We start from the raw sequence: 15,782 nt of genomic DNA on the forward strand, positions 1-15,782 counted from the left end.
TACACCATTGCATGATATTTTGTGTTTGTTTGCAACAGTTTGCAACAATATTACTGGATCACTGTTGCATTTTAGTTTGGTAAACACAACCTTAAGAAGGAGCTTGTGTATACAGTATATATATTTATATACAACAACCTGTTGCTCACTTTGCAATATAGACTGGCTGCAGTGAAGAAGTGTTTGTTGGTTTGTGTATCTGAGGACAGCACCTTTCTGGGTGTGTGCAGTTAGTGGGTGTCTTTTTTTTCACTAATTTTGATCTATTTTTGTCATATCTGACTGTTTTGTATATCCCTCTTTTTGCTGTGATGTAAGTGGAGGTTTCACCTGGAAGAGTTTTCTAGGGAATTGCGTTCACTGTTGTTGGGGTTTTTTTTTGGATTATTTAGCAGGGACACCCCATTCCCGTGCTTACTGCACTTTGCACCTCAGCACTATTGTACTATGATCCTGTCTGTCTGCTTCATCCTGACCCTGTGCCTGGGGCTGTGCCAGTGCCTGGGCTCCTTTGTGCACTGTGAGCCTTGTGATGAGAAGGCTATGTCCATGTGCCCTCCAACCCCCGTGGGCTGTGAACTGGTGAAGGAGCCTGGCTGCGGCTGCTGTATGACTTGCGCCCTGGCGGAGGCACAGTCCTGCGGGGTGTATACTGAGCCCTGTGCCGGAGGGCTCCGCTGTCTCCCTAAGCAAGGGGAAGAGAAGCCACTGCATGCCTTGCTCCATGGCCGGGGGGTCTGCCTTAATGAGAAGATCTACAGGGACCAGGTTAACATAGGTAAGTGCAACAAGCTACCTAAAGGTATATTCTTTTTTGGGATATGAGGTTGTGCTATGTTTAATAATAATAATAATAATAATAATAATAATAATAATAATAATAATAATAATAATAAGTTATTTTTATATTGAGCCAAAAAAATGTATGCAGAGTAAGCATACAAAAACATACTTATCGGGCTAGCAGACCTGTCAATCAAATGTCTTTCAATAGCTTTAGGAGATTGATTGACATCTGTCAATCAATAGGTTGGGCAATCTGTTTGTGATCTTTCTGATGCTGCAACACTGTAGCAATTATATAAACAGGTTTCAGCTCAATCTGTAGCTTTCCCTAAATTCACCCCTTTTTCTAAATTCATGGCAAGTTGCTATCTTCATTCTGTAGTGCCACCCATATGGAGTTTGTGTCAGTGTTCCCCCAGCCTTTGTGACGATCACTGCTTATTTGTAAACATATTTCATCTAAATTAGTTTCTGCAGCGTTCAAAATCGTCTCTTGGGAGTTCTGCACCGTCCCTAATGATCAGTCAGGTAAATATTGTAATGAGATACTGTTCTTGTGCATCACCTAATACAGGCATTATGGAGGGTTAATCATGCCAGTCTTGTCATGCTCGTTGTGCTGCATGCCTGATATTTAGGGCAAGTAAATATACTGTAGATGTGCATTCTAAAGGAGTTTTATTTTATTGTATACAGATATAAAGCACCAACATGTTCAGTAGCGCAGTAGATATCCTTGTGTGTCTTATCTAGGAAGGTTCCTGCACAAAGCTTTGCATCATCACTTTAATGTTTGGCTTCTGCAAATACCTAAAGAATCTGCCACAAGTCCCCCCTTCTCTATTCCAATCCCATATTACTGAAATATATGGCTGAGCCAAGTTACAGTGCTGTGGATGGTTTGGGGAACTTTTGTTATGTAAAATGTTTAACTGTTTGCAGGCAATGCGCCGAAAGCAGCATTTATGACTGGCTCTCAAGACAGTTACAAAGGGGACAGTTTCAAACTTTTCCAGCAGTGCTAATGAAGCCACCCCCACAACACACACAATTTAATTGTTAAGATTAACTGTTTGTCACCACAAGAGTGAGGAATTTTCAGTCTTTCAGTCAGTGAAAGGCTTTTGTTTAGTCACTAACCAGTGTAGCATAACTATAAATACCTTGCAATGTATACATTCCATGGTACTGATGGCAGAATGTCATCCTGTCATTAAGGGGCACAAATCGTGACCTTAAGGGTAACTAACGAAAAGGGTTTTGTTACAAAATCCACAAAATGTATTTTTGTGATCTAGGGAGGACAATTGGTTAATGACCTGTTCTTGCCATAACTGGCATGTCTACACCCCTGGAAGATTGCAGGGTCCACGCCTGTTAGTGTTCGCAGTGCTGCGTGAGACCACACCACACTCCTCTCAGTTTGGCTCATGATACGTTTTCTGGGTCCACCTACACCATGTTTCCAAACTCTTATTACTCCCCTCCCCAACAATGAACTTTGTAAGATGTGTTTATGTCTCCCCTTTCTATAATGACATTGGTGGGGCAGCCCTGTGTCTAGATACTAAAATCTGTTTTCATGTAGTGGAATGACATAGCGGATTTAGTGATTTACAGGGTGTGCTTGATTATAATTTTATATATTGCAAATTCAAATAATGAGATTGTTACTTTTTATGTTGTATACAGTCATACCTTAGTTCTGCAGCAGAGGTAAACAATGTATAATAACACTGCAGCTGTTGTGGAACTACAGGTCACAGCATGCATTGCTGCCATTGATACAACAGCTGGTGAGTCCCAGGTTGCCCACATAACCCAGTTTTTTTTTTTTTTTAGTAAATGATGATTGATGCAATGTCACCAGACCAATATACTTCTATTGTGCTGAAAGGGTTACTTTTCCCTGCTGTACAGGTCTCACCTACATTGCTCCTGGCAGCCTGCCCTGCAGAGCCTTGCTACAGTAGGTATGGCTTTCACTGAGTTGCTTATGTAACATGCACTGTATTATTCATTGAAAACCAGGGTGGCATCTGCCAGGGACACTTCTTACAAGACAGATTTAATTTAAAACCTGAAAATGACAATGGGTGGCACGGTGGTTAAGCATTCGGCCTCACAGCGTCAGGGCCATGGGCTCTTTTCCAATCAAGGCGCTCCCCGTGTTTGTGTGGTTTTCTGACACAATTTAAAAACACAGTGGTAGGTTTATGTTAGTGTGTGTGTGTGTGTGTGTGTGTGTGTGTGTGTGTGTGTGTGTGTATGTTAGAGAATATAGATTGGAAGCTCCACTGGCACAGGCACGGATGTGATTGATTAAACGTTGTTGTAAAGCACTTCCTAATATTGTTGGTGCAATGTAAATAAATGTATAATAAACAATCCCTACTGGCTTACATTGTTGTTGACTTGAAATTGTTTTCTTGTTGAAGGTGGATGGGGGCATTTAATTGGATGTTTAGCAGGGAGAAAATTGACATAATATATTTGAGATCTATTCTTCTTGAGCAGAACTTGACACAATTATGTCTAAGGGGTCTATTAATCATCACTTAATTTATACAAAAGCAAATGAAAATTTAAATTTTCACTTACTTTTTGTATAAATTAAGTATCAAGGCCATTCATATAACAGATATCTCCCGCTTACCTTTCAGCCCCGATGTGGCCCACCATTCCACATACACTACTATGGGGACCAAAATTCTTCAAGCTCCAAAAACACTATATTTTCAGAGCTTGAGTGTGGGAACTTACCCCATCCTCAGATGGCTTTGTTCCCTTCCTATGGGATGGAGCCTTGAGTTGTGAAGAGGGATCCATTCAGATCCCTCTGCCCCCATCCGGATCCTCCAGAGGTCAGCATTGACATTCATGCATGCGCAGTAGCACTGCAGAGTCAGGCTCAACAGTGCAAACTTTCACTGCTACTACAGTAGCGGTGATCGTGGAGACAGCTGATCTTCGGATTAGATGTCTCCACACCGGACGCAATGGTGAATTGCTCAGGAAATCTTTTATCTGCCCGGCCCCCAATAATTAACATAATGAATAGACCCATAAGAGTTGTTGCTTGGTAAATTAAACAATAATTCTGCCATGGTATATCTTTATTTGTCCACTAGGGGCAGTATTTCAGCTGTACTCATAGGAAAATAGGTGCTCATTGGGACAGGTTTTAGAACCAGTACGATAAGATGCTTTATTATTAGCGGAATCTGATTAACAATTTGTAATGTTCTATAAGGTTTTTAGTTTTATTTGTTATTTCTAGTTGTAGGTGCAATAGGGTTCATGCTTGACAATGTCTGAAGGCAGGGAAGTACATTTGGGTCATATTTACAGATTGCACTAGTAAGCCTTGCCATATCATCCCTTCACGACACATGAAAAACACAGAATCGATAGCTGGCTGGTTGACTTCAAGTCTCCATTTCACCTGGTTTTAATCAGCCACAGAACCTACTGTAATTCCTGTGTCACAAATTAAAGGGATGATATGGCAAGTCTACAGCTGGGCCATACACCAGACCAGCTTTCCTCCAACCATCCAACTAGTTCAGAGGTTCCCAAACGCGGTCCTCGAGGCTCCCCAACAGTTCATGTTTTAGAGATATCTGTGGTTGAGCACAGGTGGTTAAATAAAATTGACTGAGGCACTAATTAAGTCACCTGTGCTCAACCATGGATATCTAAAACTTGAACTGTTGGGGAGCCTTGAGGACTGCATTTGGGAACCTCTGAACTAGTTGGTTGGTTGGAATGAAAATCCGGTAATGCATAGGAGCAAATGACAATCAGCCATTTGCTCCCAAACACTGGAAAACGGATGAAAGCTGTTGTTCAGACAAGTTATTTTAAATAAAACAGATTTAACCAACTTGCTTGAACAACCTTTTTCATGTTTTCTGGTGTTTGGGAGCAAATTGCTGATTGTCATTTGCTCTCATGCATTACCGGATTTTCATTCCAACCAACCAACGAGTTGGATGTTTGGAGGAAAGTTGGTATGGTGTATGGCTAGCTTAGGTATAAAGGTTGTCTGGTACAGGGCAGAGGCAAACCTCACGGTACACAGCACAGCAAGGAGTGGGCTTTGAAGGAAAGGCCAGGGGCAAACGCAGGATTTGTTTATGGGGGGGGGTTCCATAATATATATATATATATATATATATATATATATATATATATATATATATGTATATTATATATACACGCATATAGATAGACATACACACACACATATATCACACATACCTTACATGCACACACATACTGTATATATACACACACCTATATCACATATAGACAAACAAACTTACCTTGCAGCAGATCTGACTAGGACAGGATCTAGTAGGCTGGCAGCATGTTCTTAAGCCCAGTGGGTCAGATGGGAGGGGGTGGGGCCAAATGACTAAATTCTAAGGAAATTGCGTCATATTGGCTCAGCTTCCTCCATATTGACCTGCGAATCGTGGTAATTTGCCACGAGGGGGCGGTGCTTAAGAACATGGTTTCTGGGTACTTAGAAACCCCCCCTGCGTGTGCTACTGAAGGCCACATCTGTTTTTTAGCCTATGCTGGTGCACGCTCATTATCATTATAGCAGACACAATTCTTAATCCACTACTAGGAATGCAATGCATATGTCAGATAAACAAGGACCGTGGTGCAGGACAGATCAACAATTTGCCATGTGATGTAACATTACACAAGAAAGAACATCAAACTATTTTTATAAATGTACCCATCATTGCTACACATACTGTATCTCATACTTGTTCTTCATTTAGGCCACAATTGACCTGTGGGTGTGGTCTAATAGATCGATAATTAAAAGGTCAACACAAAATGGTCGACAATCAATAGGTCGGAGACAAAAGGTCGACAGGAGCAAAAGGTTGAAACACAAAAGGCCGACATGTACTTAGGTCGACAGATACAAAAGGTAAAAGTTTCAAAAAGTCGACATGGGAATGGTCAGCACAAAAATGGCTGTAATTTTTTTCTAACCCTAATCTTCTTCCTAACCCTTCCCTAGGTGCTTAAATGTAGCCGCCCCTTCTAGTGCCTAAACCTAACCATCCCTTCTAGCGCCTAACCCTAACCGTCCCTACAAGTGCGTAACCCTAACCCTCCATTATTAGGTGCCCTTGTGGGGAGTTAGGAGTAGATAAAAGTTTAGGGAGAAGCATATGAGGGAAGAGGGCCCTGCTCGTGAGAGCTTACATTCTAAAGGAGAGGGGTGTGTTGACCTTTTGTCCCTGTTGACCTATTTGCTGTCAGCCATTTTGTATCGACCTATTCATTGTCAACCATTTTATTGTTTCTATTGTCGATCTTCAAATTTACTTTCAAATTATCCCTCTTGGTTTTCATGCATGTACTGTATGTCTCTATAGGTTTCTATCTGGTTTCCTGTGACGGTTCAGCTTCTGAATGAGCAGGCATGGGAACGGCACATTTAGGCCATGGTCACGTCACAGTGTTGGCGTACCATGCTTCTGGGAGCAATCCTAATGGTCAGTCTCAAACTTCTTCCACTACCTCTCCTGTTATTTCACTTCTTGTTAACAGGCTCGCCAGTAGCAAGTACGTGGTGTAACCTACTTCATACGTAGTGTTTTTTTTAATGAAAAAAGGGAATTGGTATTCACCTAAACTGCTGAAGGTTCGGTGGACAGGTTAGTGTATCGCTTAGGTCTGTTGAATAGCATTGACTAGTCTCTTGATACTGTAAAAGTTCTAGAAAGGAGTTTTAAAATATACCAGCAGTGATAGAAGCCAGCTCTGTGGGTGCTGTTGGTTTTTGAGCAAACCCAACTTTTCTTGTATAGTATTTGAGGGGCCAACCAAGGCTGCATTTTTATGTGGTAGTAAGGTGCTAATGCATCTCTACTACACTACATCTCAAAGGCCCCCTCCATCACCAAGTTAGTGGTGGAATCCTTTCATGTGCTAGTAAGAAGCAATGAGTGATGTCACTCCTGCTAGGCTATGCCAGAGATAAGGGGCAGCCTAGCATGTGTATAAACCTTCCTAGCTGCTGCCCCAATTTGACCACAGCAATACAGAGCTCTCAAATCAGGATTGTCCCAACAAAATCGTGATAATTGGGAGCATGGGCAGTTTAAGAGAGGAGGGGGACTCCGGAGAGGTAAGTATTAAACTGGGGTACAAGTTGTGCTGTGTGGCCCCCCCTGGACCCTAGGCCTGTGTGCACTCAGAACCCATTATAGATAAGCCAATGATTGGGAGGTATACAGTCTCATACCTCCCAACTTTTTCTTGCTGGACTTTAGCGTGTGCTGCCTCTTGGTAGGAGCATGGCAACAATACAGTTTGTGATCAAGTCATTGTACTGTCCCTCAGGGGTGTATCTAGGGATTCAAGTGCCCCTGGCAATGTAATGTACTGGCGCCCCCCACCCCCCTTATGCAGTGCCCCCAGTAGTAATCCCCCAGTAGTAATCACCCCTATGCTGCATTGCCCCCAGTAGTAGCCCCCTATACAGTGCCCCAGTAGTAATCCCCCCTATGCTGCATTGCCCCCAGTAGTAATCCCCCCTATACAGTGCCCCCAGTAGTAGTCCCCCAATACAGTGCCCACAGTAGTAATCCCCCCTATGCTGCATTGCCCCCAGTAGTAGTCCCCCTATACAGTGCCCCCAGTAGTATCCCCCTATACAGTGCCCCCAGTAGTAATCCTCCCTATGCTGCATTGCCCCCAGTAGTAGCCCCCCTATACAGTGCCCCCAGTAGTAGCCCCCAGTAGTAGTCCCCTATACAGTGCCCCCAGTTGTAGACCCCCCTATACAGTGCTCCCAGTAGTGGCCACCCCTATACAGTGCCCCCAGTAGTAGTCCCCTATACAGTGCCCCCAGTTGTAGACCCCCCTATACAGTGCCCCCAGTAGTGGCCACCCCTATACAATGCTCCCAGCAGTGGCCACCCCTATACAGTGCTCCCAGTAGTGGCGACCCCCATAACTTGCCCCCAGTAGTGGCCACCCCAATACAGTAGCGGGCACCCCCCCCATAAAGTGCCCCAGTAGCGGACACCCCCTATTTCAGTGCCCCCCCCTGTAGTGCCAGGCTTACACACACACACACACACAAAGAACCAAAAAAAATTCAACTTACCTGGTCCCCGCTCCTGACGCGACCGCTGCTGTCCGAGTCCCGGCCCGCTCTTCTCCTGCATGGGAGAGACGTCATGACATTGACGTCTCTCCCATCACATGTTGCGGGGGGAGCTGGAACACGGAGCTCATGAGTGAGCTCCAGCCGGCTCCCTCCGCTGACGACACAGCAGCAAATGAGAGTCTGTCTGACTCTCATTGGCTGGCTGCTATTACAAACACACAGCTGCCGCTGGCAGCTGTGTGTTGTAAACTGTGTAGGGCAGACAGCTCTCACTGTGGTCTGCCCTACACTTGTGGGGCAGAGGGACTTGTCCACCCCTTGGCTACCGGTGGCACTGCCAGGCGGCGCCCCCCCTTTGGTCGGCGCCCCTGGCGAGTGCCATCCTGGCCAATGGGTAGATACGCCCCTGCTGTCCCTTCCCCTCATAAACACTCCTTCACCTTCAACTAGTATACATGGCACCTGAAGGGATATACCTTTCAACTGTCTCTTGAATCGGGAAAAAAGTCCTGGTGATCAGAATGGTGGATAATACTCTGAAATCGTCCACAGTTGGAAGGTTTGCAAGCCCCAGTGTGCACCGAAAGGGGGGGGGCTACTAATAACCTGGTCCCAGGTGTCTCTTGGATATGCCCAGTGGAGGTCCGGGCCAGCTGCTGATGGGGACAAATGTTCCCCTTGGCAATGCGCACCAACGCTTCCCAGTGCCACGCATAGTATTTTCCCGAAGACGACGTGTCCAAGACTCCTGCATTTGTTCACACCCCCTTAAGTACCAGGGCCCCACTGCTGTCTCAACGGCCCTGACAAGCCCAAAATCTGTGGGGTTTTACGTGGTTTTGAGAGTCTAGAACTGTCCACTATTGCACTCTTAAATTCTAGTCTGAAATATTGTGGCACTGTTATACTTCAGTGCATAATCCATGCTCCCTTGGTAATGTGCACTCTGTCAATCATATTGTTGCTACTGTACATTGAAAACTATTTATGCTTCACAATGTCTAACTTTCAAAGATCCTACAAATGCAGAGAGTTGGAGCCTGTGGCTACTCTGTCGTTCTCCCAGCATGCACTGCCCATTCTGTCAGATTACAACCGTATAGGAAGGAGTTACCTATTCATGCCACCAACTCTGGATCCGTAAATCTTCCCAAATGTGTGTCTATCCTGAAGGGGTCTTTAGAGGAGGGGCCTGCGGTGAACTAGAATTTCAGAAGTGCCAAATATGTGGCCTTTCCCAACGACATGCGTCATGCCCTCAGCAAAGCCTATTTTACAATTAGAATGGTGGGAAGTATGACAACACAGTGGGGCTGTGCAGAGTTGGCAGTAAAATGGCCATAAATTACCCAAAGGCAAAGTATGTTGAAAAAATTCATATTTTAAGCACACATGCAGATCCACACACATATCAAGGTTCGTAGGCCTTCACATCAGCAGTATATGTGTCTAGTATAGGTCATTGTCATCATTCATATGTACTAATATTACCTGCCATGTAGCAGATGCAAAATAAATGCCTCCTAACTGGTCTGTAAGTGCTTATTTCTCATCTGCATGGGATGCATTTTAGTGAATATGAGGTTGGAAGCTATGATACATGCCAAATGGGTGCAGGTCTGAATATTCGCAAATGTTTGTGTGCTATTTCTGAACATTCACAGTGAAAATTTATGCAAGGTACACTATGCTATCTGGCATAGTACTCGCACTATGGGGCATATGTATCAAAGCTTGATGTAAGATAAAATTGTGAAATATATATCACCAACCAATCAGCTCCAAACTATTACTTCTTAAACACAGCCTGCAAAATGTAAGTTAGAAGCTGATTGGTTGGTGATATATATCTCACAAATGTATCTCACACCAAGCCTTGATACATATGCCCCTATATCAGCCCCATAATAACATTTATTAGTTTAGTTGTCCAAACAGGTGATTTCAACTGTTCATGGGTCAGTTATGGGAAAGGTCTGAACAAAGAAAGTAGTTAAGCAAAGGCCATAAGTCAACAGGATCTGCTTATTTACATGGTTGATTTAAAAAGGAACATCATTAATACCTCTCCAACACCTGATGCGTATTTCAAGGTCCATTGTGGAGATCCTGGATTACAGGAGGAGGTCTGATTCTATTGCAGAGGTACCCCAGGCCAGAATCTATCGCCCACACTATTTTTTCCTTTTCTTATGGTAGTACGGACAAATATATAACACAGAATATACATAGTTACCAACTGTACCCAATTTCCTGAGATAGCCACAGGTTTTTAGCGATATATTCTTAATTTTGTCCCTCTTATTAACATTGATCAACTGCACAATACAATTCTATATGTTACCATCTCCTCTTATATGTTTGAGGTTTAGAAGTTAGTATTTATTGACGATAAGAAATCTACAACAAAGTGTGTTCTTCTAATCAGATTGAGTAATCCTGACATGATGGATCCCGAGTCCACCAGATTACCTGTGAAGTGTCCTTGGAAACTATTTTAAAATGTTGGCAACTGTGAACATAGCCCCGGGCTGAGATTTTGTATCAGTACTCAAGGATTAGTCAGGTGTTTGCCAAAACAGAATATTTGATGAGAAAATTACACAGAAAACTGTTAACTTTGTCACTGCTGGATCTTATTTTGCTGGCCTTATTGAATGTAACATATTAACCCCTTCTCAGCCAGAAGTCTCACTGAATTAAAGAAATGTAAATTGACCAGTGAAAGCCAAAGGTTATGAAGATTTGGCCCTATATATTCAAAACTGGTCATGCAAAGTTGAAAACCAATTTCTTTAATTCTGTGGACATACCTTTAAAGTGCACTTACTGCAGACCCTCCAACATGACCCATTCCATTAGATACAAAATGCTCTGCTCCTGGACTTCCTTCTTAATTTATGATTGCAGCCACCGGTGGTGAAACACCTGTCTCATCATTACCTAGCTCAACACAGGTTGCTGCAATCATAAATTAAAAAGAAGTCCAGGGGTAGAGCATTCTGTACCTAATGGAAAGGGTCATGTTGGAGGGTAAATTAAGCTGGCCACACATCTAAAGATTATCTGTTCAACCAGCCAACTAGTTGATTGGTTGGAATGAAAATCTGGTAACATATGGGAGTAACTGATGATCAGCAATTTGCTCCTAAATGCCAGAAAACAGATGAAAATGGCCGTCAGACAAGTTTGTTAAGTGTTTGATCTAAACAATTTGTTCAAACAACAGTTTTTGTCCATTTTCCAGCATTTGGGAGCAAATTGCTGATTGTCATTTGCTTTCATACGTTACCAGATTTTCATTCCAACCAATCAACTAGTCGGCTGGTTGGATGTAAGTTGGTCTAGTGTGTGGCCAGCTTAAGGAGGTGCAGTGGATGTGTTTAAGGCTATATTGGTATGAAATACCGCCGGCCGCATGTCCGGCGGTTCGATTCCCGTCAGCGGCAGCCCGACAGGAGCAGAGTGCGACGCAGCGGAAGCCCCACAGCGCTGGAAATCCCGATCGTGGATAGGTAAGTATCCACTAACCTAACCTAACCCCCCTAACCCTAACCCTCCTTAGGGGTGCCTAACCCTAACTTCCCCACCAAGTGCCTAACCCTAATCCCCCCTTCCCCGCTGCCTAAACCTAAGTCACCCGGGGGGGTGCCTAACCCTAAGTCCCCCCCGGGGGTGCCTATCCCTAACCCTCCCTCCCCCTAGCCTAACCCTAACCCTCCCGGGGGGGTGCCTAACCCTAAGTCCCCCTGGGAGCCCTAAACCTAACCCTCCCCCCCCGCGGCTGTCCGCTCGCGGCGCCCGGCATCACTACGATCGTGATGCCGGGCGCCGGTCTCCCGGCGTCGGGGAAATGCGGGTGTCTACATCTAGACGCCCGGCATTTCACCCTTGCCGGGATAAGATAGTCGGGAAGCCGGCTGCCGGTATTTAGGCAGTCGGCTTCCCGATTGCCTCCCTATTGTCGCAAATCCTTTTACTCAATATGGCTGTCCCTCCTGCTGCTGCATGTAAAAGATTGCTGCAGCAGAAAGATTTTATTATTTAGTGAAACAAAGTGATATTTGGGTGTTTAACATATGAGTAAAAATAGGGAAATAAAATATATGGGGGGCCTGCAGCAGTTTACACTTGAGAGTTTTTTTTCCTGGAAAGAAGTAGAGATGTGAGGAAGTGAAGATTACAAGGTGGGTGGGGGAGGGAGAAACTGCTGAGTCAGGACAAAGCATTATAATGAGTGAAGATCCTGAGGACAGACAGAGATTTGTAAGGAGAAACCTGTGGTTTGTTTAACCCCTGCTTGTTATGCTCCAATCTATTTCTGGAAAGGAGCATTATGGGGGACACCAGTCTCTCTTTCTGCAGCTGACAATTGACAATGGATTCACATGATTAGCCCTGACTTTGCCTGGCCAATGTTTTATTTAAAACATGTTGCAAAACATTGTACAAGGATTATCACGATTATCACAATTTTGTATCTAAAGAATCAACAGCTGGTGACTCTTATTTATATTTGAAAAAAAAAGGGTTGGTCCATATGACCACTTTAGAAAGAAAAAAGAAATATGCTTCCCAGACCTGCTGGTAAATTCAATTGTTTTTGCACGTGGATATTAGTAATGGGCGCCCGATGGAGCTATTTAATTGTTGCTCCAATCAGGCGCGAATGCCGGAGGCGCCTAGCTTTCTGCTCTCACCCTCCTGAGGTGGCGAGCAGAAATCCGCGAAAAGGCCAGTTTTTTGGCCGGCCAAACAGCTTACAAAGACTTTGCGCTTCTAAACCCAGTGCTTTTGAATGCAACATGCACGAAAAGACATCAGCGCCCAAAAAATTAAATATCACCCCCCAATCTCCCATCACTTTAGACAGGCACAAAAACACAATTGAATTGAGTCAGATGAATCATAGGTGCGAATTGGTAACTCAGAGGGTTTTAGCAGCACATTAAATTGGTTGCTGGCAGGCATGGGGATGCAGTCAGGATAACGGCAGGCATGATACGCCCACCGATATCCCGACACAGGACTAAAGATATGCATCGAAATCCCGACGCCTATCATTAGCCCCACTACAAAATCCCGACACCCGGCATACCGAACGTAGGTAAGCCGAATGACTTAGCAACTAGCCGCGGGGGGGAGGGACCCATGGGGGACTTATGGGGGGGGTGCCTAACCCTAAGGGTTAGGGTAGGGAAAGAGGGGGTTAGGGTTAGGCACCACTAGGGGGGGTTAGGAGCAGGCACCCCCCTGGGAGGGTTAGGTTTAGGGTACGGGGAGGAGGTGTTAGTGCCTAAACCTAACGGGGGGGGGTGTTAGGGTTAGGCACCACTAAAGGAGGGTTAGGGTAGGGAAAGGGGAGAGTTAGGGTACTTACCTGCTGCAGTCAGGATTTTGATCCAATGGGCTGCCGCTGTCGGTATTTGTTCCGGCATTACATACTGATTCCGCAGGCATGAGTTAACTTTAAAGTAATTAACAGTAATCAGTGGGCTGTCAGGGCATTTTCTCTGCCTGCCAGCATAGATTACACTGGGGATGGACACCTATAAGCATGCAGTACATGCTGTGGCTTGTAGTTCCACAACACCCCATGAGCCACAGATTGTCCAGGCTTGGACAACATTAGTTTTATCCTCCATCACCAGAAGCATTAAGTGATTTAGGGGGAGATTTAATAAAGCTTGGACAGAGATAAAATTGGACATAAATAGCACCAACCAATCAGCTCCTAACTGTTATTACTCAAACACAGCCTGTAAAGTGACAGGAGCTGATTGGTTGGTGCTATTTATCTACAATTTTATCTCTCTCCAAGCTTTATTAAATCTCCCCCTTAATCTGTGCATCTGGATGGCCAATACTCTGTCACCTAAGGCAATTAGCCCTATGTTCTGTTGTGAATGTTAAGCTGTGTTAGGCTGACTACTCACTGATGATAGGAAAATCTGGTTTTAACTTGCACTTGTGTTAGGGGAGGTGGGGGATGAAGGATACTCCATTCAGCCAAATGCATTCACGGCCATGCCTCATGCAAACTTGTAGCAGGCCCTTTGCTCTTTTTCCATACCCTGGCATTAGGAATTTACAGTAAAATCATGCTTTTTGATACCAATGGGTATCACAATGCAACCAGCAATAACTGCACCAAATAAATGGACTTATCAAATTATTTGTTAAATATCCTACTTGTAAATCTTTTTTGTAAATCACATTCAGCGCTTCCACTTTTGGGAGCTTTTTTTGCCACGTTTTTCCTGGTTTATAGCAGTGATTTTGATTTTTCCCCCGTTTTGTCCAATCTGTAACAGCCTGTTTACAAGGAAATCTGGCCATATTAAGGTATAGTGCTTCCACCTTTTGGATTATTTTTCCTGCTCAGATAGTTAAATTTTCAGTTTTGATTTTTACTGTTAGTTTTGTTAGCTCTACTGTTATGTAGTTACTTTTATCACAACATTTTAAAAGAGAAAATTGCCAGGGAAATTACGGGAATTTTTTTTTTACAGGAACAAAACTGGTAAAGACCAGGAAATCTAAACGTTTAAAAGTGGAAACACTGATTGCAGTTCAAGAAGGTCAAAATAAAAAAGTTAAATAATTGTCTATAACTGGAAACATATCTAGTGAGCTGACAGGAAATGACAAAGTAAAACAGAAATAATACAGTGGATGGGATGTACTAAGGGCAGAAATGTGGTAAAACCCCTGACAATGCAGTTTTGGAGGGTTTTAACGCATATCTCAAATGTACTAAACAACAGAATGCATTGGATCTTGAGATGGTGTTGAGAGGGATCCAATCGGATCCCTCCAATCTCCCCCCCCCCCATGGTGCGTGCTTCCTTCTGCGCATGGGGAAGGGTTTATCAGGAAGTGGGTATGGCCTCACCCAGATTGGGTGTATCTGGGCACAGGACTTAATTTGTCCAGCTTAAATGTTAGAAGATATATGATGGATATAAACATTGCTTTACCTGGAAATTAGGGTAACCACCAGTGCACCTAAAGCAGAAGTTCCCATACTCCTCCATTACAGTCCAGGTTTTAAGGCTATCCATGCTTGTCCAGATGGTTAAATCAAATTGACTGATGTACTAATTAAGTCACCTGTGCTCAAACATGGATATCCCTAAAACATAGACTGTATTGGAGTTTGGGAACCTTTGATCTAAAGCATGATCCACCTAAATAGACGATAAATGATTGGTGTTTGTCCAGCTGCAGCTTGAGAGGCCTTGGGTTGCATGCACTTGGCATACCCTCTGAGACGGTGGCACCCCTTGGGTAATAGCAGCCTAACAGCTTATTTGCTTGGGAAAGAGTGCAGGTGATTGCCGATGGGGGAGGAGTTGGGCAGGTGTGTATACAGAAGACACAATTGGGGGTGTTTGAGAAAGGTCATGTTTCCACAGCTGATATCCACAGTGAAATTGGCAATACAAGGATAAGCCTGTTTGATTTGTATCCCAATTAACTGACCCCAGAGCTTTTTTCGCAAGCTGTTAATCAACTCGCTTTCACAAAAGAACCCTAGAAAGGTCTTCTCTAGGGAAATAAAGACTCATCAAATTATACTTTGAGATCATTTGAAAAACCTAATTCAGATTTTTACTTTAATTCATAAGAAAATAATTTACAGATATGGGATCTATTATCTGGAACTTGGCGTTAGGAGCTGATTGGAAAACACTTTATCTCTCTCCAAGGTTTGATACATCTCCTCCTTGGGAGAGAGGTGTGTGCGTAGTGTTTGTTATATAGCTAAATGGAATTGATTCAGATGTGTGCTAAATTATTACATACCAGTTGCAGGTATGCCTGAGGCGTGCAGGCCAGATTT

The 15,782-nt window shown here is 43.8% G+C and overlaps 1 protein-coding gene across 1 annotated transcript in view; it reads left to right on the forward strand.

Moving 5' to 3' along the window:
* The first annotated feature begins 365 nt into the window (after nt 1–365).
* The window catches only part of IGFBP5 (insulin like growth factor binding protein 5), a 33,991-nt gene continuing 18,574 nt past the window's right edge, over nt 366–15,782 (forward strand). The window contains exon 1 of the mRNA XM_088455785.1: nt 366–778. Within this exon, the coding sequence (XP_088311911.1) occupies nt 448–778 (331 nt within the window). The 5' untranslated portion in view covers nt 366–447. The remainder of the gene's footprint in view (nt 779–15,782) is intronic.

The sequence above is a fragment of the Taudactylus pleione genome, unplaced genomic scaffold (assembly GCF_031769625.1).
Source record: "Taudactylus pleione unplaced genomic scaffold, aTauple2 ptg000671l, whole genome shotgun sequence".
Classification (NCBI taxonomy): domain Eukaryota; kingdom Metazoa; phylum Chordata; class Amphibia; order Anura; family Myobatrachidae; genus Taudactylus; species Taudactylus pleione.